We start from the raw sequence: 25,893 nt of genomic DNA, 5'->3' as shown, positions 1-25,893 counted from the left end.
AAAACCATAGCTTCAGTCAGATGTAAGTTTAAGGCAAAAGGAAAGTCTGTAATATTTAGGGAGGAAGCATAACAGCACAGATGAAACAAAGAAAGTCAATAAGAAAAGTACAATATTTAGCACTTGCTTTAGGGACAATAACTTTTAGTAATGGTTGAAATACTTTTATTTATAAAAGTTGAAGACCACTTTCATAATTTCCTTGCAAACTGCTTTACAATATTATTAACATCTCCTAATTTAATATTGAAATGCATGTGTTTATGAAACACATATTAGCTTTTTTCTTTTAACCACCTACAACATTCCGGGCCATTTAACTCATAAAAGGGAAAACCAGAGGACAACCAACTGTGGGTAATAGGGAAAAAAAGAATCAATATGCTAATATAAAACTGAGTCACAAACTTATTCCCATAAGCTAGCAAGCCAATCTGTTCTCTGTGAAAAGTGATTGGTTGATAAAATCAAACTATTTATTTACTTACAACTGTTGATTATATGTTTGCTTTACTGAGGAATCACACAAAATGCACATGACTTTTATCATGCATGTGGCTCTTTGGTCATCCACAGTTATTTTTGTTCCTAAAATATCTTCAGGATTAGCGAAGGTATGATATGGGTTACAGATGGCACAGAACAGTGGTAAAAGACTACTATAGGCAATGATTATGACCAAAAGCTGAAAGTACATATGCATTACTTTTGAATAAATGTCATTAAATATCCCTAAATCAGGGGGAGGTGAAGGCTTTCAGAACTGGATATTGAGTATTCCCTAATGGAAATTAATAGCCTGTGTCAATATAACTGGATTTTCAATCAGATTTAACACATAATTACATTTAAGTTAGACACAGCTTACTAGAAAGATAAACAGTAATGAAATCTGAAATTTATTCCAAATCTAAGTTTATTGTTTTATGATGAAAAGTGTTAGTCACTCAGTTGTATTCAACTCCGTGCAACCCCATAGAGTGTAGCTTACCAGTCTTCTCTGTCCATGGAATTCTCTAGGCAAGAATGCTGGAATGGATTGCCATTTGACTAAACATATACTCACCCTCTTCATTTCCTGCAACAATGGAGTATACAATGCTCTGATTGATGGCTGCAGCAGAAATTACACCCACCATAGTCCCTCTGGTTGCAAGTTCACTTACTGGAGGAGGTCTGCAGGGTGTAAGAGAAGATAACTTATTTTTATTGTCCATTTCCTCATGATGGAGCTTTGTATTTAATAATATAATATGTTAATTTTGTGTTTGTTATTATTTGAATAGTACTATTTTTGAAATTTTCAACAAAATACTGCATTCAGACCCTAGGCCTAACAAATTGTGTTCAAAATTATGCAAGTGTTCTTCATTAAGAATGTCTTGTCATCTGTACATTACTGCTTCAGCATCTCCAAAAAACTGTACAAAATTCATTTTGCTTGTCTCTGAAAAAAGTCCTGAATAGAATGCAATAGGTAGACACAACTTGCTATCTCAAGTTGCTGAAGAAAAATATGGCTTTTATGTTGGTAATATTAGCATATTTAAGCAAACAACCTTCAGTTTCTTTCTAGTCTAGTCCTTATCCTTGTTCTACTATAAAATTTTTAACTGTCCTAAAAGTATTTGAATGGATGACATCATAAAATTAATATTTATTTTGACTTCACTTATTTTACTTAACCTTAACCATATTATGACCCCATACAGTGATACTTAATTTTATCCATTTAAAACATTTTATTGAACTATAGTTGATTTACAATGTTATGTTAACTTCTTCTACATGTAAAAGTAACTCATTATACATATATAGTCTTTTTCATTGTTATTTTCCATTAGAATTTATTACAGGATATGGAATATAGTTCTCTGTGTTATATAGTAGGACCTTGTTCTTTATTCATTCTGTATTTAGTCATTTTCATGATACTTAATTTTAAAAATATGTTTTCAACAATATACTATCTCATGTTCCAAAACTCCATTTTATTTTACAATATTGGTCACTGCAACTAGGCTATTAGAACTTTATTTTCATAAACCAATGAAAATAATCTCACTCATAATTCACAGACATTTATATCATCTAGCTTCAAAAAAAAAAAAAAAGAAAATTCTTAAACATAAAGTTCTGAATCTTGTTATAGTCCAATCAACCTATCCAAGCCATCTGACTTCTAAAGATTTAGCCTCTTTTCTCAAACTGATAAGATAAATCCTACTGTCACTCTTTCATGAGGCCTTTCATCTTTCAGTACTTACTCTTTCAATATTATCCTTCCTTTTTGTCACCACCTTCTGAGTTCTTCTAATCTAGATTACATTACACAATTATATATTGTACTTAATGAAGCCTTTTCTAACAAATTCTGAGCTACCAATATAGTATGAAAAATTAATTACATACAATCCTTCATGAACATCTTGTCCAAAATAGTATGTTCTTTGCCACTGTACTCCATAGATTTGGCAGGCTAAAATTACCTAAATGTAAAGTGACCTATCTTACTGATAACTGCTATAGCACTTAATGGTGGTCCACTTCTCCACTGCATGGTCAATAACTATTTCTTGATAAAGTATAAGAACTAATCTGAATAATTTTAATAAAATTTAATTTATCCATTTATTGACTTAATTTTACTTCTCTGCATATTTTGTCTTCTTTTTTAATAGCATCCAGGTATAGTTTTGGACAACCATATCTCCTTAATTATTAGTCTAACTGTTTTGGGTAGAACTGACTGACTCAAGGGACATGCATTTGAGAAAGCTCGGGAGTTGGTGATGGACCGGAAGCCTGCATCCTACAGTCCATGAGGTCACAAAGAGTTGGACAGGACTGAGCGACTGAACTGAACTGACCAAATCCCCAGGGTATACACATAGACACATTACCCAGCTCTGGCTAATGAGGGCATTTTACGTTTATTGCTCATGTTCATATGTGACAAATCTCTCGTGCAAACCCAATGAAAGTCTTGACCAAGAATGTTACTGTAACTAATAAAACATACACACAAAGAAAGTTTTGTTATTGTTGGCTAAAATTTTAATGTTTGTGCCTATAAGAAGGTTCTTGTTAATAATACCAACACAAATGAAATAACTAAAGGTTGAAAATATATCCACTACACTTTGATTAGTATTCTAAATGCTGTTATACTTGAAGCTGGGTAAACTCATAATTTCAGTTACTATTAGTAAAACAAAATTCTCCTACATTTCTCCTTATATCTAGTTTTTCAGTCCCTTGAAATCAAGAGTTCCAAGTAATTTAAAAAAATGCTTAGATAAAAAAGGATACATTCACCCAAGTAGGCACTTTTAAAGAAAGTTATCTGAGATAACACAATTTTATTTTATAAGCAATTCATCTAGACATTGTTACAGTGTCACTTCAGTGAAATAGGGGTGACTTTTGTAACCTTGAACCTAAAATGACAGTTGTCTACCGCTAAAAAGTAAGGCACTTAGAAAAGTGGCACTAAGATTATTTTGATGGACTAATTTGATTATGAATAGAAATCTTTTGTATGATATTTTAGATTATAAACAGACATTGAGACTAATTGTTATTTGCCACATTGGCTTGTGGTTGACCTCCGTGATTGTGAACTCCTTAAACCTGGAAAGGATTAAAATTAGAGAGCTATGGAAACACAGTATGATCCTCCATGATCTTGCACTTTAGTAGCCCTACCCTTGTGTATCCGTTTCTCTTTGTTGGAGGGTCAGACTGTGACTTGTCTCTAATGAACAGAATACAGCAAAGAAGATGGGATGTCACTTCAGTGATTATATTCAGTTCAGTTCAGTTCAGTCCAGTTGCTCAGTCGTGTTCGACTCTTTGCGACCCCACGAATTGCAGCACGCCAGGCCTACCTGTCCATCACCATCTCCCAGAGCTCACTGAGACTCACACCCATCGAGTCAGTGATGCCATCCAGCCATCTCATCCTCTGTCGTCCCCTTCTCCTCCTGCCCCCAATCCCTCCCAGCATCAGAGTCTTTTCCAATGAGTCAACTCTTCGCATGAGGTGGCCTAAGTATTGGAGTTTCAGCTTTAGCATCATTCCTTCCTAAGACTTTAATCTCAGGGCTGATCTCCTTCAGAATGGAGTGATTATGTTACATAAGATTATAACTTTTCATTCTTGCTAGTAGACTCTGACTACCTCCCTTGCTGGATTTAATGAAGCGAGTGGCGATGTGAGATGGTGCTGCTGCTGCTAAGTCGCTCCAGTTGTGTCCAACTCTACGCAACCCCATAGACGGCAGCCCACCAGGCTCCCCTGTCCCTGGGATTCTCCAAGCAAGAACACTGGAATGGGTTGCCATTTCCTTCTCCAATGCATGAAAGTGAAAATTGAAAGTGAAGTCGCTCAGTCGTGTCTGACCCCCAGCGACCCCATGGACTGCAGCCTGCCAGGCTCCTCCATCCATGGGATTTTCCAGGCAAGAGTACTGGAGTGGGGTGCCATTGCCTTCTCCGTGCGAGATGGTGAGTTCTGACCAATAATAAGCAAGCAACTGAGACCCTCACTCCAACATCAATGTGGAACTGAACCCAATCAACAAAAGCATGAGCTTGGAGGTGGACTGTTCCCTTGTTAAGCCTCAGTGAGATTCTAGCCCCAGACAACAGACTAAAACCTGAGTGAGAATGTGAAACAGAGGACACAGATAACACATTCCTGACCTACAGAAACTTAAAGATGCTAAGTCTGTTGTTTTAATTCATTATATTTTTTTTCAAGAATTGAAAATCTTTTTATATGTATAACAAAAGCTCCGAATGATACCAACAGTCAACTTTATGGACACACCAGATTAAGAGGAACTCCCCTATATATGCCCAAAAAGTAAAGATAAAAATATTTGCGCAAAATTCTACTAGCAAAACATTACATAAATATTTACTGTCCATTAAAGAAAAATCAATACATCATGGCATACTCTCACAGTAGAACTTATAGAGCAGTGGAAATTAAAATGAAGCTACATACATTAACATGAATAAAGCAAAAAAAAAAAAACAAAAAACAAAAAACCTGTGTTGAGTATAAAAAATAAAAGTTCCAGTAGGTTGTATACAGTATGGTAACATTTATATAAAAGTTAAAACATGCTAGTAATATTATATATTGCTTAAGGATTTATACACATGTTGTAGAAGCATAAAACTGTGATTGAGATTATGAATACCAAATCTAGTGCAGTAATTTTAAAAGGACTAACAGATCACAATAGCAAAATGTTAACAGTCTGCATGGTAGGTAATTACATGGATATTTTTATATTATAAATTTCAGAATAGAAAAATGTTATTCAACTTAGTGATTTAAAATGCTGCTGCTTCTGCTGCTAAGTTGTGTCAGTCGTGTCTGACTCTGTGCGACCCCATAGACGGCAGCCCACCAGGCTCCCCTGTCCCTGGGATTCTCGAGGCCAGAACACTGGAGTGGGTTGCCATTTCCTTCTCCAATGCATGAAAGTGGAAAGGGAAAGTGAAGTCATTCAGTCGTGTCCGACTCTTCGCTACCCCATGGATTGTAGCCCACCAGGCTCCTCCGTCCATGGGATTTTCCAGGCAAGAGTACTGGAGCGGGGTGCCATTGCCTTCTCCAGTGATTTAAAATACATGTGTGTTAAAATGAAATCACACTTGCAAAAGCTCTGGATGAAAGTAAAAAGTACTCTGAAATTAAGTGTTCATGATCAGGGGCAAAATGGAAAACTGTTTTCTTGATTTACTTGATTCTCTTTGGGATGGAGGCAGGGCCAATTTGAAACTAAGTGCATCATGGTACAGACATTCTGGATCAACATGACCAATGTCAATCCTTGACTCTATTCCAAAGGTCAGAGAGAAGGAACATAGGAGGGTGTATGGAAGGGAGGGTGTTCATGATGGAGGTGGGAAAGTAGAGTATGGGTGGGGCATCTTGAGTCATCTCTAGTCCTTATAGCTTCTTTCCACTTGAGCCCCTTGCACAAGGAGGGAGGCAGTGTATCACAGAGTATGTAGGACCTGTTACAGTTTCCACTACCTGTGGAAGTAAGTGACTATGAACCTGATCATCAGTACCACTCTGAAGCCCAGGAGGAAAGCCACAAAGATATAGGCAGGCATCTCTGGACCTGTGCTCCCAGTGGGTTTGTATATGGCCTGCATTACTGTGGACAATACGAGGCTGGCCTGGATGGGAGGCTGGGTCTCATGCAGCACCTTACAGGTAAATACATTCAGATTCCTGCACTGAGACATTCAACAAATTCAAGCTTTCCAAGGTGTAGGTCCCATCACTATTCTGCTTGGACAGGGGTTTCACAGCTCCCTTGAACATATGGCAGTTCTCCAACCAGCTGAGATGCACATTCTGTGGATAGAATCTCTGCACGTGGCAGGTAACTGCTACCCCATCCAAGGAATGTGAAGACTGGGACACAGTCACTGTAGAGGGAACTGTCACAGCCCAGAGAAAGCAGAAAATTACCATAGGAAGTTCACCATGGGAACCAGTAAGCTCCCTAAAGATAGGGGTCCTCTGCCTAGCACCTGCCACAGAGGAGTTAGGTATTGGTTAACAAATACATGCATAAGTAAATGCATGAGTGAATGCATGCTTGGATGGAAGCAAGGAATGATGAAGCCATCTTAATCTTTCCTTTCTTTTCTACTGTGGACATTCAATAGAAAAAGATGAACCTGAATTTCATTTAAGAGCCTCTGAATCAGCTGACTTACTCTATAACTTGATGAAGATTCCTAATCTCTAATCTTTTTCTTTTAATTTTTTTTAAATTGAAGGATAATTGCCTTACAGAATTTTGGTTTTTTCGTGTCAAATCTCAACATGAATCAGCCATAGTTACCCTCCCTTTTGAACCTCCCTGCCATCTCACTCCCCATCCACCCCTCTAGGTTGATACAGAGCCCCTGTTAGAGTTTCCTGAGCCATATAGCAAATTCTTATTGTCTATCTCCTTTACATATGGTAATGTTAGTTTTTACGTTACTCTTTTCACACATCTCACCCTCTCCTCCCCTCTCCCCATGTTCATAAATCTATTTTCTATGTCTGTTTCTCCACTGATGCCCTGTAAATAAATTCTTCTGTACCATTTTTCTAGATTCCATATATGTGTTAGAATATGATATTTGTCTTTCTCTTTCTGACTCACTTCACTCTGTATAATAGGTTCTAGGTTCAGCCACCTCATTAGAACTGACTCAAATGCATTACTTTTATGGCTGAATTATATTCCATTGTGTATATGTACCAATGGAGTTGTATGAGCATATACACAATGAGTTGTATGAGCTGCTTGTATATTTTGGAAATTAATCCTTTGTCACTTGTTTCATACACTATTTTCTCCCATTCTGAGGGTTTTCTTTTCATCTTGCTTATAGTTTCCTTTGTTGTGCAAAAGTTTTTAAGTTTAATCAGGTACTACTTGTTTACTTTTGTTTTTATTTCCTTTACTCTAGGACGTGGGTCATAGAGGATCTTGCTTTGATTTATGTCATCAAGTATTCTGCCTATGATTTCTAGGCATTTCTAAGAATTTTATAGTTTCTGGTTTTACATTTAGGTCTTTAATCCATTTTGAGTTTATCTTTGTGTGTTGTGTTAGGAAGTGTTCTAATTTCATTTTTTTACTCGTAGCTGTCCAGTTTTCCCAGCACCATTTATTGAAGAGGCTGTCTTTGTCCCATTGTATATTCGTGCCTCCTTTGTCAACAATAAGGTACCCATAGGTGTATGGGTTTATTTCTGGGCTTTCTATCTTGTTCCATTGGTCTATATTTCTCTTTTTGTGCCAGTACTATACTGTCTTGATGACTGTAGCTTTGTACTATAATCTGAAGCCAGGAAGGTTGATACCTCCAGCTCCATTCTTCTTTCTCAAGACTTCTTCGGCTGTTCAGGGTCTTTGTGTTTCCAAATGAATTATGAATATTTTTGTTCTAGTTCTGTGGAAAATGCCATTGGTAATTTAATAGAGATCACATTGAATCTGTAGATTGCATTTAGTAGTATAGTAATTTTCACAATATAGATTCTTCCTACCCAGGAACATGGAATATCTCTCCACCTGTTTTAGTTATCTTTGATTTATTTCATTAGTGTTTTATAATTTTCTGTGTACAGTTCCTTTGTCTTCTTAGGTAAGTTTATTCCTAGATATTTAATTCTTTTTGTTGTAATGGTGAATGGGATTGATTCTTTAATTTCTCTTTCTGATTTTTCATTGTTCATATATAGAAATGCAAGTGATTTCTGTGTACTGATTTTGTATCCTGCAACTTTGCTAAATTCACTGATTACCTGTAGTAATTTTCTGATACTATATTTAGGGTTTTCTATGTATAGTATAATGTCATCTACAAACAGTGAGAGATTAATTTCTTCTTTTCTGATGTGGATTCCTTTCTTTCTTTTTTTTTTTTTTTCTTTCCTCTGATTGCTATAGCTAGGACATCCAGAATTATCTTGAATAATAGTGGTCAAAGTGGACACCCATGTCTTGTTCCTGATCTTAGGGGTAATGCTTTCAGTTTTCACCATTGAGAATAATATTTGCTGTAGGTTTATCATATATGGCCTTTACTATGTTGAGGCAGGTTCCTTCTATGCCCATCTTTTGAAGAGTTTCAATCATAAATTGGTGTTGAATTTTGTGAAAGGTTTTTCTGCATCTATTGAGATTATCATATGGTTTTATCTTTCAATGTGTTAATATGGTGTATCACATGGATTGATTTGCATATATTGAAGAATCCTTGCATTCCTGGAATAAATCCAACTTGATCATGGTTGATTTTTGATGTGTTGCTGAATTCTGTTTGCTAACATTTTGTTGAGAATTTTTGCATCTATGTTCTTCAGTGATATTGGCCTGTAGTTTCTTTCTTTGTGTTGTCTTTGTCTAGTTTTGGTATCAGGGTGGTGGTGGCCTGGTAGAATAAGTTTGAAAGTGTTCCTTCCTCTGCAAATTTTGGAAATAATTTTAGAAGGATAGGCATTAGCTCGTCTCTCAATGTTTAATAGAATTCTCCTGTGAAGCCATCTGGTCCTGGGGTTTTGTTTTTTGGGGAGATTTTTGATCACAGCTTTGATTGCAGTGCTCATAATTGGATTGTTCATAATTTCTCTTTCTTCCTGGTTCAGTCTTGGAAGATTGAACTTTTCTAAGAATCTGTCCATTTCTTCCAGGTTATCCATTTTATTGCCATATTGTTCATAATAGCGTCTTACAATCCTTTGTATTTCTGCATTGTCTGTTGTAAGCTCTCCTTTTTCATTTTTAATTTTGTTGATTTGACTATTCTCTCTTTTATGCTTGATGAGTCTGGCTAAAGGTTTGTCAATTTTGTTTATCTTCTCAAAGAACCAGCTTTTAGTTTTATGAATCTTTACTATTGGTTCTTTCATTTCTTTTTCATTTATTTCTGCTTGGATCTTTATGATGTCTTTCCTTCTACTAATTTTGGGGATTTTGTTTTGTTTGTTGTTCTTTTTCCAGTTGTTTTAGGTATAAAGTTATTTTGTTTATTCAACGTTTTTCTTGTTTATTAAGGTAGGATTGTATTGCTATAAACTTCCCTCAGAACTCCTTTTGCTGGATCCCATAGGTTTTGAGTTGTTATGTTTTCATTGTCATTTGTTTCTAGAATTTTTTTAATTTCCCTTTTGATTTCTTCAGTAACCTGTTGGTTATTCAGAAATGTGTTGTTTAATCCCTGTGTGTGTGTGTGTTTTCTTACAGTTTTGTTTTTTTATTCTTGTAATTGATATCTGGTCTCATAGCATTGTGGTTGGAAAAGATGCTTGATATGATTTCCATTTCCTTAAATTTACTGAGGTTTGATTTGTGACCCAAGATGTGCTCTATCCTGGAGAATGTTCCATGTGCACTTGAGAAGAAAGTGTATTCTTCTGCATTTGGATGGACTGTCCTGAAGACATTGAGATCCATCTCATCTAATGTGTCATTTAAGACTTGTGTTTCCTTATTAATTTTCTGTTTTGATGATCTGCCCATTGGTGTGAGTGGGGTGTTAAAGTCTCCTACTATTATTGTGTTGCTGTCAATTTCTCCTTTTATGTCTTTTAGTGTTTGTCTTATGTATCGAGGTGCTCCTATGTTGGGTGCATAGACATTTACAACTGTTATGTCTTCCTCTCAGATTGATCACTTGACCATTATGTAGTGTCCTTCCTTATCTCTTGTAATCGTCTTCATTTTAAGGTCTATTTTGTCTAATGTGAGGCTGGCTACTACAGCTTTCTTTTGTTCCCCATTTGCACAGAATATATTTTTCCATCCTCTCACTTTCAGCCTATATGTGTCTTTAGGTCTAAGTGGGTTTCTTGTAGACAGCATATAAATGGGTCTTGTTTTTGTATCCATTCAGCCAGTCTGTATCTTTTGGTTGGCACATTTAATGTGTTTACACTTAAATTAATTATTGATATATATGCTCCTGTTGCAATTTTCTTAATTGTTTGGGGTTGATTTTGTATATGTTTTTTCTTCTCTCGTATTTCTTGACTATATAAGTCCATTTAACATTTGTTGTAAAGCTGGTTTGATGGTACTGAATTCTCTTAACTTTTGTTTGTCTGAAAAGATTTTTATTTCTCTAATAATTTTGAATCCTTGCTGGGTACAGTAATCTTGGTTATAGATTTTTCCCTTTCAGTACTTTAAATATATCCTGCCATTCCCTTCTAGCCTGCAAAGTTTCTGCTGAAAGATCAACTGTTAAGTGTATGGGGTTTCCCTGTATGTTATTTGTTGCTTCTCCATTGCTGCTTTTAATATTCTTTCTTTGTGTTTAGTCTTTGTTAGTTTGATTAGTATGTGTCTTGTTGTATTTTCCTCCTTGAGTTTATTCTGTATGGGACTCTTTGTACTTCTTGGACTTGATTATTTCCTTTTCCATGTTGGGGAAATTTTCAACCATAATCTCTTCAAAATTTTTCTCATACCCTTTCTTTTTCTCTTCTTCATCTGGGACCCCTATAATTCGAATGTTGATGTGTTTGAGATTGTCCCAGAGGTCTCTGAGACTATGCTCAGCTGTTTTCATCCTTTTGACTTTATTTTATGCTTCAGAAGTTATTTCAACCATTTTATCTTCCAGCTCATTGATTCATTCTTCTGCTTCAGATATTCTGCTATTGATTCCTTCTAGAGTATTTTTAATTTCAGTAATTATGTTGTTTGTCTCTGTATGTTTTTTCTTTAATTTTTCTAGGTCTTTGTTAATTGATTCTTGTATTTTCTGCATTTTGTTTTCAAGGTTTTTGATCATCTTTACTATCATTATTCTGAATTCTTTTTCAGGTAGTTTGCCTATTTCCTCTTCATTTATTTGGACTTCTGTGTTTCTTGTTTATTTCTTCATTTGTGTAGTATTTCACTGACTTTTCATTATTTATTTATTTTAACTTATTGTGTTTGAGGTCTCCTTTTCGCAGGCTTCAAGGTTGAATTCTTTCTTCCTTTTGGTTTCTGCCCTCCTAAGGTTGGTCCAGTGGTTTTTGTAAACTTCTTATAGGGTGGGATTTGTGCTGAGTATTTGCTTGTTTGTTTTGTTTTTCCTCTGATGGATAAGGCTGAGTGAGGTGGTAATCCTGTCTGCTGATGATTGGGTTTGTATTTTTGTTTTGTTTGTTGTTTAACACACCTGCACAGGATGCTACTGGTGGTTGGATGATGCTGGGTCTTGTATTCAAGTGGTTTAATTTGTGTGAGTTCTTACTATTTGATACTCCCTAGGGTTAGTTCTCTGGTAGTCTAGGGTCTTAGACTCAATGCTCCCACTCCAAAGGCTCAGGGCTTCATCTTGAGTTCTGTGTGGTTCTATATATTCTTTTCCACTGGTCAGGTACTCCTGTCTGCTCTCAGCTGGTGTTCTGCATGCACTTCTCTCTGTTTTAATTCATTACATTTGTAGTGGCATTGTTATGGTGCAATAGATAAGTAATACATGTGGTCTGGATAAAAGAGCAATTATTATTGACTTACTAAGGTCAAATTTCATACAACTTGTTGATGTAACATACATTTGTCATAGTGTGATCATTTGCATATACTGAATTTCTTTTTTGCAGAAACAGACACAGTTTACTTATCTATCTTGTTACTACATGAGGTAAGAACTAAATCTTATACTTTCCATAATTAGTTTATAACTGGATCCTTATAAAGTACAGAAATATAAAAAGTCTACATTAATTTTCTCTTAGCTTTAACATTATAAAAAATACCAATTTCTCATTACAAACTCTAAAAATAAAATATTTTATGCATATTTTTGTACAATCAGGATGAAAATAATTAATACTAAGAAAAAGATATTGGCATAGTTTCAGAAGGAATTTAAATTGTATGTCCACCACTAAAAACATTTAAATTTCTATTTGTTAGTAAATGTTTAAAACAGATTTACTTCTAGACAAAATATCTCATTAACCTTTGTCTTAATTGTGTCAACATGCTTCTTTCTATCAGAATCAAAACATACTATAAAAATGAAGTTTTCTCCTGGCTAGGATTAAAAGAACCTTTATAATAATGAGCATTAGATCACAAAATTTCAACTCTTCTATTTATTGCCAGACAGAGGCCATTTTATTTTTGTTTTATGCCCTAGAAAGTACCAGTTACATGATGGGGCAAATTATATGTTCCCTTTCGAGTCACATATAACTTGAACATAAAATGTAGTACATGTGCATGCTTAGTCACTCAGTCCTGTCTGACGTTTTGCGACCTTGTGGACTGTACCCCACCAAGCTAATATGGAAAGTAGAAGTTGGTGTAAATCAGGATGCATAAAATCAGATGTCAGAAAAGATAAGAAAATAACAATATTGAATGAAATGGACATAAATTAAGGGGAGAAAGATGGGAACCTGAAATTTAAGAATTCTATTTTTTAAAACTAGATTTACTGCCAACATAATTGAGACAAAGCCTTCTAACACTTGAAACAGCTAGGGCTCAAAAGTGAAAATATACAGCTTTACTGATGAAGCCTAAGAGTCAAAAGAGCAACTGGATTCCTGTTCCTCAGAAAATGGTTGTTGAGAGGATGCCTAAGGAAATGGTTATATCTTAGACAGGCATACAAGTTGACCCTGGAGAGATTAATGGTTTTACATTTTTGAAATGTCTTAAGGAAGGGCCTTCAGTAAAAGGTTTTTTGTTTGTTTGTTTGTTTGTTTTTACCAAGCTTGCGCTGAATCAGGCTTCATATCCACATGTCCTGACATTTTCCTGTTGAGAACACTGGGTACTATTTTTCCCTCAAGTGCAACACTTTGGTGATAGTTTACGTCAGGTTTCTTTCCTTTTTTTTTTTCCTTTTCTTTTATTTTTTAACTTTACAATATTGTATTGGTTTTGCCATATATCAACATGAATCCGCCACAGGTATACACGTGTTCCCCATCCTGAACCCCCCTCCCTCCCCCCTCCCCATACCATCCCTCTGGGTCTTCCTAGTGCACCAGCCCCAAGCATCCAGTATCGTGCATCGAACCTGGACTGGAGACTCGTTTCATACATGATATTATACATGTTTCAATGCCATTCTTCCAAATCATCCCACCCTCTCCCTCTCCCACAGAGTCCAAGAGACTGTTCTATACATCAGTGTCTCTTTTGCTGTCTTGTATACAGGGTTATGAGTAATACTCCATTGTGTATATGTACCACAGCTTTCTTATCCATTCATCTGCTGATGGACATCGAACAAGACAAGGGTGCCCACTTTCACCATTACTATTCAACATAGTTTTGGAAGTTTTGGCCACAGCAATCAGAGCAGAAAAAGAAATAAAAAGAATCCAAATTGGAAAAGAAGTAAAACTCTTTTCTTTTTCTTTTTGCCACTCTATACAACATGTGGTATCTTAGTTGCCAGACCACAGACTGAACCCCTGCCAACCATAGTGGAAGCGCAGAGTCTTAACCACTGGACCAGATCACCAGGGAAGGGTTTCTTTCTTTGTATTGTACAGTTCTGTGGTTTGGACAGAGGTAAAAAGTCATATATTCACCATTATATTTTCATACAGAATATTTTCAATGACTGAAAATCTGTTCCTCATTCGTCTATCCCCCTTGTTGATGCTGTTCAGTTGCTAAGTCATGTCCTATTCTTTGCAACCCCATGGACTGCAGCACAACAGGCTTCCCTGTCCTCTAATATCTCCTGAAGTTTGTTCAAATTCAGTCCACTGAGTCGGTGATTCTATCTAACCATCTTATCTTCTGTCACCCTCTTCTCTTTTTGCCTTCAATCTTTCCCGGCATCAGGATCTTTTCCAATGAGTCAGTTCTTTGCATCAGGTAGCCAAGTATTGGAGCTTCAGTATTGGAACTTCAGCTTCATTTGAGACACAGTGATTCCAATGAATATTTAGGGTTGATTTCCTTTAGATTTGATGGTTTGATCTTGCAGTTCCAGGGACTCTCGAGTCTTCTCCAGCACCATAATTCAAAAGCATCAATTCTTAAGCACTCAGCCTTCTTTATGGTCCAACTCTCAACATCTGTATATGACTACTGGAAAAAGCATAGCTTTGACTATGTGGACCTTTGTCAGAAAAGTGATTTCTCTGTTTTTTAATGCACTAATTTCCTTCCAGGGAGCAAGCATCTTTTAAATTCATGGCTGCAGCCACCATTTGCAGTGATTTTGGAGCCCAGGAAAATAAAATATGCCACTGTTTCCACTTTTTCCACCCACTTGCAGTGAAGTGATGGGACTGGATGACATGATCTTATTTTTTTTAATGTTGAATTTTAAGCCAGTTTTTTCACTCTCCTCCTTCATCCTCATAAAGAGGCTCTTTAGTTCTTCTTCAATTTCTGTCATTAGTACAGTATCATCTGTACATCTGAGGTTCTTGATATTTCTCCCAACAATCTTCATTCCAGCTAGTGATTCATCCAGCCTAGAATTTTACATGATGTACTCTGCAAATAAGCTAAATAAACAGGGTGACAATACATATCCTTGACAGACTCCTTTCCCAATTTTAAACTGGTCCATTGTTTCATGTCCAGTTCTAACTATTGCTTTTTAGTCCATATACAGATTTCTAAGGAGGCAGGTAAGGTGGTCTCATCTCTTTAAGAAATTTTCCACACTTAGTTTTGATCTACACAATCAGAGGCTTTAGTGTAGTCAATGAAGCAGAGTAGATGTTTTTTTTGGAACTCCCTTGTTTTTTCCAGAATTCAACAAATGTTGGCTATTTGATTTCTGTTTCCTCTGACTCTTCAAAAACCAGCTTATACATCTGAAAATTCTTGGTTCACAGATTCCTTAAGACTTGCTTGAAAGATTTTGAGCATTACCCTGCTAGCATATGAAATGAGTGCAATCATATGGTAGTTTGAACAGTCTTTGGCATTGCCCTTCTTTGGGATTAGAATGAAAACTGACATTTTCCAGTCCTGAGACCAATGCTATGTATTCCAAACTTGCTCACAGGTTGAGCACAGCACTTTAGTAACATCATCTTTTAAGATTTGAAATAGCTCAGTTGGAATTCCATCACCTCTACTGCCTTTGTTCATAGTAATGCTTCCAAAGGCCCACTAGACTTCACACTCCAGAATGCCTGGCTCTAGATGAGTAACTGAACCAGGCGGGCTATTATTCATGGGGCCTTAGAGTCAGACACAACTGAGCACACATGCATCCTTTAAGATAACTGCACCAGAAACTGGCTTAATTTGGAAAATATAGATTATAATAAATCTCTCAATTAAACATATTAAAAAATCTGAATAATGACAATACTAAAATAACAGAATGTATAGTTTCCAAATGTTAGTTCCAAATTTTACAGTAAAAATATAGATAAAACAATTATTCTACAATTTAAAATTTACTTTTATTGTTAGTATCAAGAAGTGACAATAAAAGTAAATGTTATATGTGTTACATAAAGCTCCTAATTATTTTAAATGCTGTGCAGTTTAGGATATAAAAGTGTTTGTAAATAGATGCTATAAAATTTCACTGGGATTCAATCTGGCTCTATTGCTTTCTTTCTACTGAGAGACAAATTAATTTATTTTGACATGTTTGAATTCAATATATTTGCAAATCAGTAGCAATTAAGGAACTGTTTTTATATCTTCTATAAGGGAATTTAATGAAAATAGGAAGAAAAAAAATACCCACCAGAACTCCTATTATTTGTAACCTTGGAGTAATTGTATCAGGGTAATCTAATGTTACATATTTAACTGAGAAAAACAGTTTAAAAAAACATGAATCAAGAGAGAGATTGTAAAGTTAAAAAATAAAATTAAATTAAAAAAAAAAAAAAAACAGAGAGAGAGAGATGCCAGCTATCCCAGAGTTCTTAGGATGGACTGTAGATAAGAAAATGGATAAAAGACCAGTGGTTAGAAGTTGTTTTTTAAATCTTTTCTGAAAGGTGATTTCTATTGTTAAGAGTTCTGCTTCTATTCAGATCCACAAAGTGTTCCCATTTGGAAGACAAGAAAACTGAGGTCCTGAGTAGTAAATACTTTCATTTATAAAAGGCCCCCAGGGGATTCATATAGGAATGGCTTGAATATCATGTCTTTGGGGTGAAAGGGGACTTTGTCTCTGCAACCTTCCTCTTTCTTTTTCTTCCCACACTCTACTCATCAGGCTTCAGTCTTAGTCCTACAGCAATGAATGTCATTTCATGGACTAGAATTAAGCTGAGAAAACTCTCCTTTGATTCTAATAACTCTGAGATTAAATTCTGACTCTCATATTTACTAGTTACATGACCCTGGAGAAATTTTTACTTTCTCTAATCTTAGTTTTTGTCTAGGAAATGGGGAAATTAATTAGATCAGAAGATTATTGAGTTTACTAAAGGATATAATATGTACAAAAATTTTTCCTCACACTTTGCACATAATAGGTACTCCATAAATTATAGACATTGCTAGTACATTATTTTATAAGCTACGCTTCTGAAAGTTTACTTTCAATATTGTAATGATATATAGCTTTCTCTCATATACAGTAGAAACAATAAAAATAAAATTAGAATATGTGTAATTATTAAATCTATCTTGGCTAATATTGTTCACTTTAGTTCAGTTGCTTAGTCCTGTCCAGCTCTTTGTGACCCCATGAACCGCAGCACACCAGGCCCCCCTGTCCATCACCAACTGCCAGAGTTCACTCAAACCCATGTTCATTGAGTCGGTGATATCATCCAGCCATCTCATCCTCAGTTGTCCCCTTCTCCTCCTGCCCCCAATCTTTCCCAGCATCAGGGTCTTTTCAAATGAGTTGGCTCTTCGCATCAGGGGGCCAAAGTATAGGAGTTTCAGTCTCAACATCAGTCCCTCAAATGACTGGTTGGATCTCCTTGCAGTCCAAGGGACTCTCAAGTGTCTTCTCCAACACCACAGTTCAAAAGCATCAATTCTTCGGTGCTCAGCCTTCTTTATAGTCCAACTCTCACATCCATACATGACCACACGACTAGATGGACCTTTGTTGGCAAAGTAATGTCTCTGCTTTTTAATATGCTGTCTAGGTTGGTCATAACTTTCCTTCCAAGGAACAAGCGTCTTAATTTCATGGCTGCAGTCACCATCTGCAGTGATTTTGGAGCCCCAAAATATAAAGTCTGACACTATTTCCACTGTTTCCCCATCTATTTCCCATGAAGTGGTGGGACCAGATGCCATGATCTTCATTTTCTGAATGTTGAGCTTTAAGCCAACTTTTTCACTCTCCTCTTTCACTTTCATCTGGGGGCTCTTTAGTTCTTTTCCACTTTCTGCCATAAGGGTGGTGTCATCTGCATATCTGAGGTTATTAATATTTCTCCTGGTAATCTTGAATCCAGCTTGTTCTTCCTCTAGCCCAGCATTTTTCATGATGTACTCTGCATATAAGTTAAATAAGTTTAATTACCCCTTGAGGTCCAGGCCTGGATCCAGACCTGCCACCCCGAGAGCGGTGAGGAGGCAGTGGCCCTGGTGGAGGATTGGCACTGAGAGGCCCAGGCCGTGGGGCAGCGGGTGAGGCAAAGAGCCTGTTCTCCATGGAGCAGGCCTTGGAGGTAGTGGGGCTGCTGCCAGGTGGATAATTGCCAAAACCATAGTAGTAATGTTATCATTTGTCTAACTCAATGAAACTAATCCATGCCTTGTGGGGCCACCCAAGATGGATGGGTCATGGAGGAGAGATCTGATAGAATGTGGTCCACTGGAGAAGGGAATGGAAACCACTTCAGAATTCTTGCCTTTAGAACCCCATTAACAGTATGAAAAGGCCAAAAGATAGGACACTGGAAGATGAACTCCCCAGGTCGGAAGGTGCCCAATATGCTACTGGAAATCACTGGAGAAATAACTCCAGAAAGAATGAAGGGATGGAGCCAAAGCAAAAACAACACCCAGTTGTGAATGGGACTGGTGGCTGAAGCAGGGTTTGATGCTGTAAAGAGCAATATTGCATAGGAACCTGGAATGTTAGGTCCATGAATCAAGACAAATTGGAAGTGATCAAACAGGAGATGGAAGAGTGAACGTCAGCCTTCTAGGAATCAGCGAAATAAGATGGACTGGAATGGATGAATTTAACTCAGATGACCATTATATCTACTGCGGGCAGGAATCCCTTAGAAGAAATGGAGTAGCCATCATAGTCAACAGAAGAGTCGGAAATGCAGTACTTGAATGCAATCTCAAAAATGACAGAATGATCTCTGTTTGTTTCCAAGGCAAATCATTCAATATCATGGTAATCCAAGTCTATGCCCTGACCAGTAACGCTGAAGAACCTGAAGTTGAAGTTCTATGAAGACCTACAAAACATTCTAGAACTAACACCCCAAAAAAGATGTCCTTTTCATTATAGGGGACTGGAATGCAAAAGTAGGAAGTCAAGAAACACCTGGAGTAACAGGCAAATTTGGCCTTGGTATACGGAATGAAACAGGGCAAAGGCTAATAGAGTTTTTCCAAGAGAATGCACTGGTTATAGCAAACACCCTCTTCCAACAACACAAGAGAAGACTCTACACTGGACATCACCAGATGGTCAACACCGAAATCAGATTGATTATATTCTTTGCAGCCCAAGATGGAGAAGCTCTATACAGTCAACAAAAACAAGACCAGGAGCTGACTGTGGCTCAGATCATGAACTCCTTATTGCCTAATTCAGACTGAAATTGAAGAAAGTGGAGAAAACCAGTAGCCCATTCAGGTATGACCTAAATCAAATCCCTTAAGACTATACAGTGGAAGTGAGAAATAGATTTAAGGGCTAATATTGTATGTGATGTTTTATGCATTCTGATTTTTCCTTTTAAGTTCTCAGTCACACACTAATTTTACATCTAAAATGGGATAGTATTTTTCTTTTTACTATTTTTACAGCTTTAAATTCATAGACATTTTGGAGTCATTCAAAAACAACTAGTATAGGGTGGGATTGGTATAAGCTGCCTATGAAACTTAAAAACAATGACAATAAAATCAATTAACTTGTGAATAATGTATAAAATATGTGTAATATTATTCACAGTCTGTATGCATAGACTTTTATTCATTCATTCAATAAGTATTTATTGAACATGTACTATGTGCCTGACACTCACTAGGCAATAAAATCACAAAGGCAGGGTAGAGGAAGTGAATTATGCAGTCATTGAGCTTATAGCTTCACAAACAGACAACTGTCTAAACAGTTATAGCTAAATGTAGTAGACACATTAATATCAGATACCTAGTTATAAATTTAGTGGAAAATAAAGCATGCACCACTTATATTTTATATTCCCCACATTCCTACAAAGTTACTGTAAGTAGAATCAGGGGTCTGTGTGGTTTGATGAAATCACTAGACCAGGAATATTCATTTCTGGCTAATTGATTTACTTATTAAAAATAGGTCATAATATATTTATATACTTAGTAATGACCTCTGAGAAAATAGTTTTGCATTTTGGCTTATTTACCTCCATAAGAATTTTTCCTTTTCCCTTTACAGAGGAAATTATACATTTGGACTTTCATAAAAGTGTGACAGTATAGTTTTGAAATTTTAGAAGGGCATGACAGTAAACATTTGAAGCATTCTCTAATGCTTTTACTTTCTGTTGATTCCACTAGACTCTATGCCATTAGGTATATATGAAACTGTCATATAAAGATGAGAAATCACCATAGAATCTTGAAATATATTAGTGTAGTCAGGCACATAACATCAAAAAAGAGGAAAAGTTACTTTTGTAGAATGTTTAATATTTCAATTCAAATTCTTCATTTAACAGCCTGCAATGCAGAAGACCCCAACTTGATTCCTGGGTTGGGAAGATCCTCTGCAGAATGGATAGGCTACCCACTCCAGTACTCTTGGGCTTCCCTAATGGCTCAACAAGTAAAGAAGCCACCTGCAATGTGGGAGACCTGGGTATGATTCCTGGATTGAAAAGATCCCCTGGAGAAGGGAAAGGCTACCCGCTCGAGTATTCTGGCCTGGAGAATTCCATGGACTGTATGGAATTCAGTGAGGTCCCTGAAATCCATGGGATCCAAAATAGACACGACTAAGTGACTCACTTTTACTTCCTTCTCTACGTTTAACAGTTGAATGAATGTACTATCTCAAAAGTAACAGTAAAAGTAGACGTTCAAATTCTGCTAGAATTTCTAAGAAAGGAAGAGATAATAAGTCATTTTCATTGTGTCAATCATACCCTAGAAAGATAGTAAACATTTATAATCACGCCATCCAGGTAGGAAGATATATAGTCAGTATTTAGTACCATAAGATACATAAATTCATCATTATTTTAGGAAGTCAGGATATTTCATTTCCATTTAAAACTTTTGCCAAGGAAGTTGCAATTAATACATTAATTCTACATTGAGTTTTTATCATGATGCATTTGTATATATGTAAATATGTATAATATTATTCAGTCATAAAAAAAGAAGAGAATCCTGCCATTGTGACAACATGGACAGATCATGAGAGCCTATGCTAAGTGAAATAGGTCAGTGAAGGCAAATACTGTCTGATCTCATAAATATGTGAAATCTAAATAAAAAAAGGAAACTCACAGAAACAGAGAACAAGTTGATGGCTGCCAGAAATAGGAGGAGGGAGGGAGGTGGTGAGGAAACCAGGTAAAGGCAGTCAGAAGGTACAAGCTTCTAGTTAGAAGACAAGCAAGTTCTGGGAAAGAATGTATAGCATGCCAACTACAGTTAAAAATACTATATTGTATGCTTGATTGCTAAAAGAGTAGATATTAAAAGTCTTCATCATGAGAACAAAATTAACTATCTGAGGTGATGAATGTTAACTAAATTTATCTTAGTAATTATTTTGTAATACATAAATTTTCAAATTATTGTCTTGCACAGTTTTAAATGAATACAATGTTGCATGTCAATTATATTTCAATAAAGCTGGAAAAACAGTTATAGTTAGATATCTCCTACCCAGTTTTTTTTAAATCTATATGGCATCCCTAGTTATTAAATTTTGAAAGAAGTTCAAAAAGCCAACCAGACTTAGCATCAACATTTCCCCTTAAATAGGGTAATTTATTATTTAGAATCCATTAGATAAAAATTTAAATGTCCATTTTCTAGAAACTGATTCATAAGGCTTACTATGTCTGACTGGCAATTTTATTTTCCTCTCTTTTTTGTATAATGCCATACATTGAGAAATGAAAATATAGAAATAAAATAATCATGTAAACACTTCTGACTCCTGGAATATTTTTTTTAGTTTGAGATGTAAATGTTATAAAATTAGAAATAATGCACAATAGCATTTTAAGACATTTTTTAAATGTTAATTTGTTTACCTTTATTTTGATGTGGACAATTTTTAAAGTCTTTACTGACTTTAAAATTATAATATTGCTTCCATTTTCTACATTTTGTTTTCTTTGGGATTCAAAGTCCAGCATACACTGTAGAAATTACATGCTTACCAGGTTTTCAATGTCTTCCCAATACTCATGGGACAAAACTCAAATCTTTAATATGTCCCAAATTTCTGCCTCATCTTACAGTAGCTTATTTTCATTCTTCTTCCTCAGCCATACAGACCTTCTTTAAATCTTGGAATGTGTTTTCTTCCTTTTCAATTTAGAAGTTTTATAGAACTAATTTCTTTTTAACTCCTGACCCAATTATATTCCTTCCCCTACAAGTCTAATTATTACTTATTTATATTTCAACTCCTGTTTTTTAAAAAAAAAAAAATTTGCTCTGATATCCCCTATTGCTGCATTGTATAACTTATTTTACATGCTCATAAAACTATGTTCCTTTCTTCAATGTTACTTATAAATTTGTATTTATAATCTGTTTCTTATGATAATTTTTGTCTACTACTCATAAGATCTCTGAGGGGATGAATCATGTATACTTTGTTCAGTGTTACTGTTTCTACTGCAGTTATGTGTTCAATCAACATCCACCGATGGGATGAGAAGAGGAAGTAATGCAACTTGAATACAGCAATCATTTTACATCATTTTAAACATTTTCAATGTTTGTGCTTTCCTATGAATTTTTAGAGAGAGCATCAGTTCCCTATTAACTGTTCTGTTTTATACTCTGTGCATAGCATTCTGCTGACATTTTTAAAAATCATTAAATTAGTGTACAACTATACTGGGTGAACTAACAAAATTTAAAGTAAAATAGCTTTGATTTTTCTGCTTCATCTTTTTCATCCTACTCTGAACTGAAATTCACAGCTCAAAGAACATAATGAGAACTTCTGTAAAAAGACAAGTAAACTATACCATCAGTGAGATAGAAATAGGCTTCACAAACAATTCTGTAAGGGACCTGGACATCTTTAAACTTGACTCTAAACTCTGGGACTACATCTATATGACAATCGTTGAAGGAGTTATTTCATTTATAAAGATGATTATAAGATGATAATAAGAATAACAACTGCTTTCTTAAGCATGTTTTCCGAACCTAGTAGTTTATAAAGTTCTTTATCTCACATATAAAGTAATTATTGGATCCTGGCTGCAGTCCATGGGGTCGCGAAGAGTCGGACACGACTGAGCGACTTCACTTTCACTTTTCACTTTCATGCTTTGGAGAAGGAAATGGCAACCCACTTCAGTGTTCTTGCCTTGAGAATCACAGGGATGGGGGAGCCTGGTGGGCTGCTGTATATGAGGTCGCACAGAGTCGGACACGACTGAAGCGACTTAGCAGCAGCAGCAGCAGCAGCAGGGAGCTTAGACAACTTGCCCAAATTCAATGAACAGATGATGAGGGTTGCAGCCAGGATTTAAACTTTAAGACCCCATTAATTATGTTATTTTGCTTCTAAAAAAGTTTACATTTACTATCAACAAAATAAAAGTAAAGTACCACATTATATGTTGTACTTGAACCAAAATTTCTCATAGGCAGAAATGCAACAAAAGAAGAGAATATATAATAACTCTTTTTATAGAAGAGCTTGCTTTAAATTCGAAACAGTGTATTTAAGATGAACTGTTAGAACTTGAGTCCTTTGTTGTTGGAAGACTTGCTTCACTCTGCTCTATGAGCAAATGTCAAACTATACATAACCTTGAAAATGTGAAGGAGAAATTGAATTCCATGTGGATACAGAGAAAGCCTGTGAAACCTGAAATGAAGGATTGTCAGAGTTACTCTTTCAATAGTTAAAGAGGCAAAATCTATTATCTTTGAGGCAAGATATTGGTAGTGCCATAAAAAGACAGGAAAGGTTATCTTCAAGTAAAGTCAGCTCTTATATTGAACGATAAATCTAAATTAAAATAGAAAACAACATTAGTAATTAAATGATGCTCTCTGAATGTCAGTTTACTTTATATTTTTAGTTTTCATGTAGAGTTCTTTTTCATTCTTTGAAGTCAAGATCAATAGTTTTCCCTAAACTACTGTATTTATTGATTAAAAACCTTTTTTCAAAATTCCCAAGTCCAAATTTGTATGGTTTATATAAGAATAATGGCAATGTTCCTCGATATATGGTAATTTTAATTCTCTTGAATAATAAAATAACTAGAACTGCTCACTCACCATTTCCTTGACCATTATGATAACATTGTTTTCATTCTTCATAGTATATAAATATGGATTTCTGGATTTTAAATTATGCTTTTTCTCTATTTTTGTATATTAGGAAATAGACTTTATTTTTTAGAGTTCTTTATAAAATCTACTCTGTCTTTATTCAATATAAAACCATTTGAGGAACTTATCTTGGAAAAAATAGTACAAAATGTTTTGTATTTTATTTATTATAAGATTAATTCACATTAATCTGCAAAGTATTAATTTTTACTTTAATAGGAAAATTAATATGATTATGTTCTTCCTTCAAGGGGTTTTAATTTGTTCAAGAGGTTAATAAAAAGACCTTAGGAATATTTGCCCCTTCTGTTTTATATATATACAAATATAAATTTTAAGTTTCTATTTTGTGTAAATTACATTTTAATATACATAAATCCCTAAAAATTAATATAATAAATATGACATTAAATCATGCAAAGTTTAATAGTCAATGTTGATACACTTCCATTTTAAATAAATATCAAAATATGTCTATATTGGTAACATTTTTTCAGAAAATTTGTAAACAATTGTCTTTGGTAAAATCGTTGATAAGTTGTATAGGATACTGCATTTCCCATTCAAAATCAATATTCACATTTAGACTCTATGATCTATTCCAGACATGTTGACCTTTCCATGATATTTACCTCTAAAACTCATGACAAGTGAATCCCAGTGTGCTTAAGTCTTAGTTCATCGTCTTGAGAAGGCCAAATGCCATTCTGCTAAAAGCTAACTCACTTGACCTACAGGAGTCAATCTAGTCTCAAGTAATGCTATGTATCTAAACTACTATTGGGATTTTGATATTTCTGTTTGGATTAAATGAAAGATGTATAAAATGTGTTTTCTGACTATGACAGTAAAAGTATTTTCCAGAAGATCCAAGTAATAATTGGCTGAAAACCTCTTATCAGTTATGCACACATGTGGTAGCAATGAGAGTGCCTCATAGAGCTCTGACTATAGGAAGCACACTTAACCAAGGTTCTAGTTGCTGTGCTCTGCTGTATTTGTTGTTGTTCAGTCACTAAGTTATGTCTGACTCTTTGTGACCCCATGGACTGCAGCACATCAGGCTGCCCTGTCCTTCACTATAACTGAAGTAGCTCAAATTCATGACCACTGAGTCGAAGATGCCATCTAACCATCTCATCCTCTGTTCCTCCCTTCTCCTCTTGCCTCAATCTTTCCCAGCATCAGGGTCTTGTCTATTGAGTCAGCCCTTCGCATCAGATGGCCAAAGTATTGGAACTTCAGCAATACTCCTTCCAATTAATATTCAGGGTTGATTTCCTTTAGGATTGACTGGTTTGATCTTCCTGCCCAAGGGACTCTCAAGTCTTCTCCAGCACCACAATTGAAAGCATCAATTCTTCAGTGCTCAGACTTTTTTATTGGCTAACTTAAATCTGTTAATGTTGATGGGGAAAACCAGAGCTTTGACTATGTGGACCTTTGTCAGCAAAGGGATATCTTTGCTTTTTAAATATGTAGCCTATGTTTGTCATATTTTTTCTGTTTATAAAAAGATCATTTTCCTAAGATCTGCTTATAGATAATGAAAAAGAAAAGCAGAGATGTTAAGGCAATTCCCTTCCTGGTTTGACTCCCCAGATATCATGTAGAAACTTGCTAAAATGATACATTAGTCACTCAAATAACACAGTAGGCTAGCATGTTTATTTATGAGCTTTTCTCCCTGTTCTTCACTTGAGGTCAGAAT

General features: G+C 35.5%; 1 protein-coding gene across 1 annotated transcript in view; it reads right to left on the bottom strand.

Moving 5' to 3' along the window:
* Positions 1-25,893, bottom strand: part of PCDH15 (protocadherin related 15) — a 1,038,229-nt gene that overhangs the window by 155,522 nt on the left and 856,814 nt on the right. The window contains exon 24 of the mRNA XM_061402659.1: positions 1,067-1,176. Within this exon, the coding sequence (XP_061258643.1) occupies positions 1,067-1,176 (110 nt within the window). The remainder of the gene's footprint in view (positions 1-1,066; positions 1,177-25,893) is intronic.

The sequence above is a fragment of the Bos javanicus genome, chromosome 26 (genome assembly GCF_032452875.1).
Source record: "Bos javanicus breed banteng chromosome 26, ARS-OSU_banteng_1.0, whole genome shotgun sequence".
NCBI classification, from domain to species: domain Eukaryota; kingdom Metazoa; phylum Chordata; class Mammalia; order Artiodactyla; family Bovidae; genus Bos; species Bos javanicus.
Note: the sequence above shows the minus strand (reverse complement) of the source record. Positions and strands in the feature narration are given on the sequence as shown.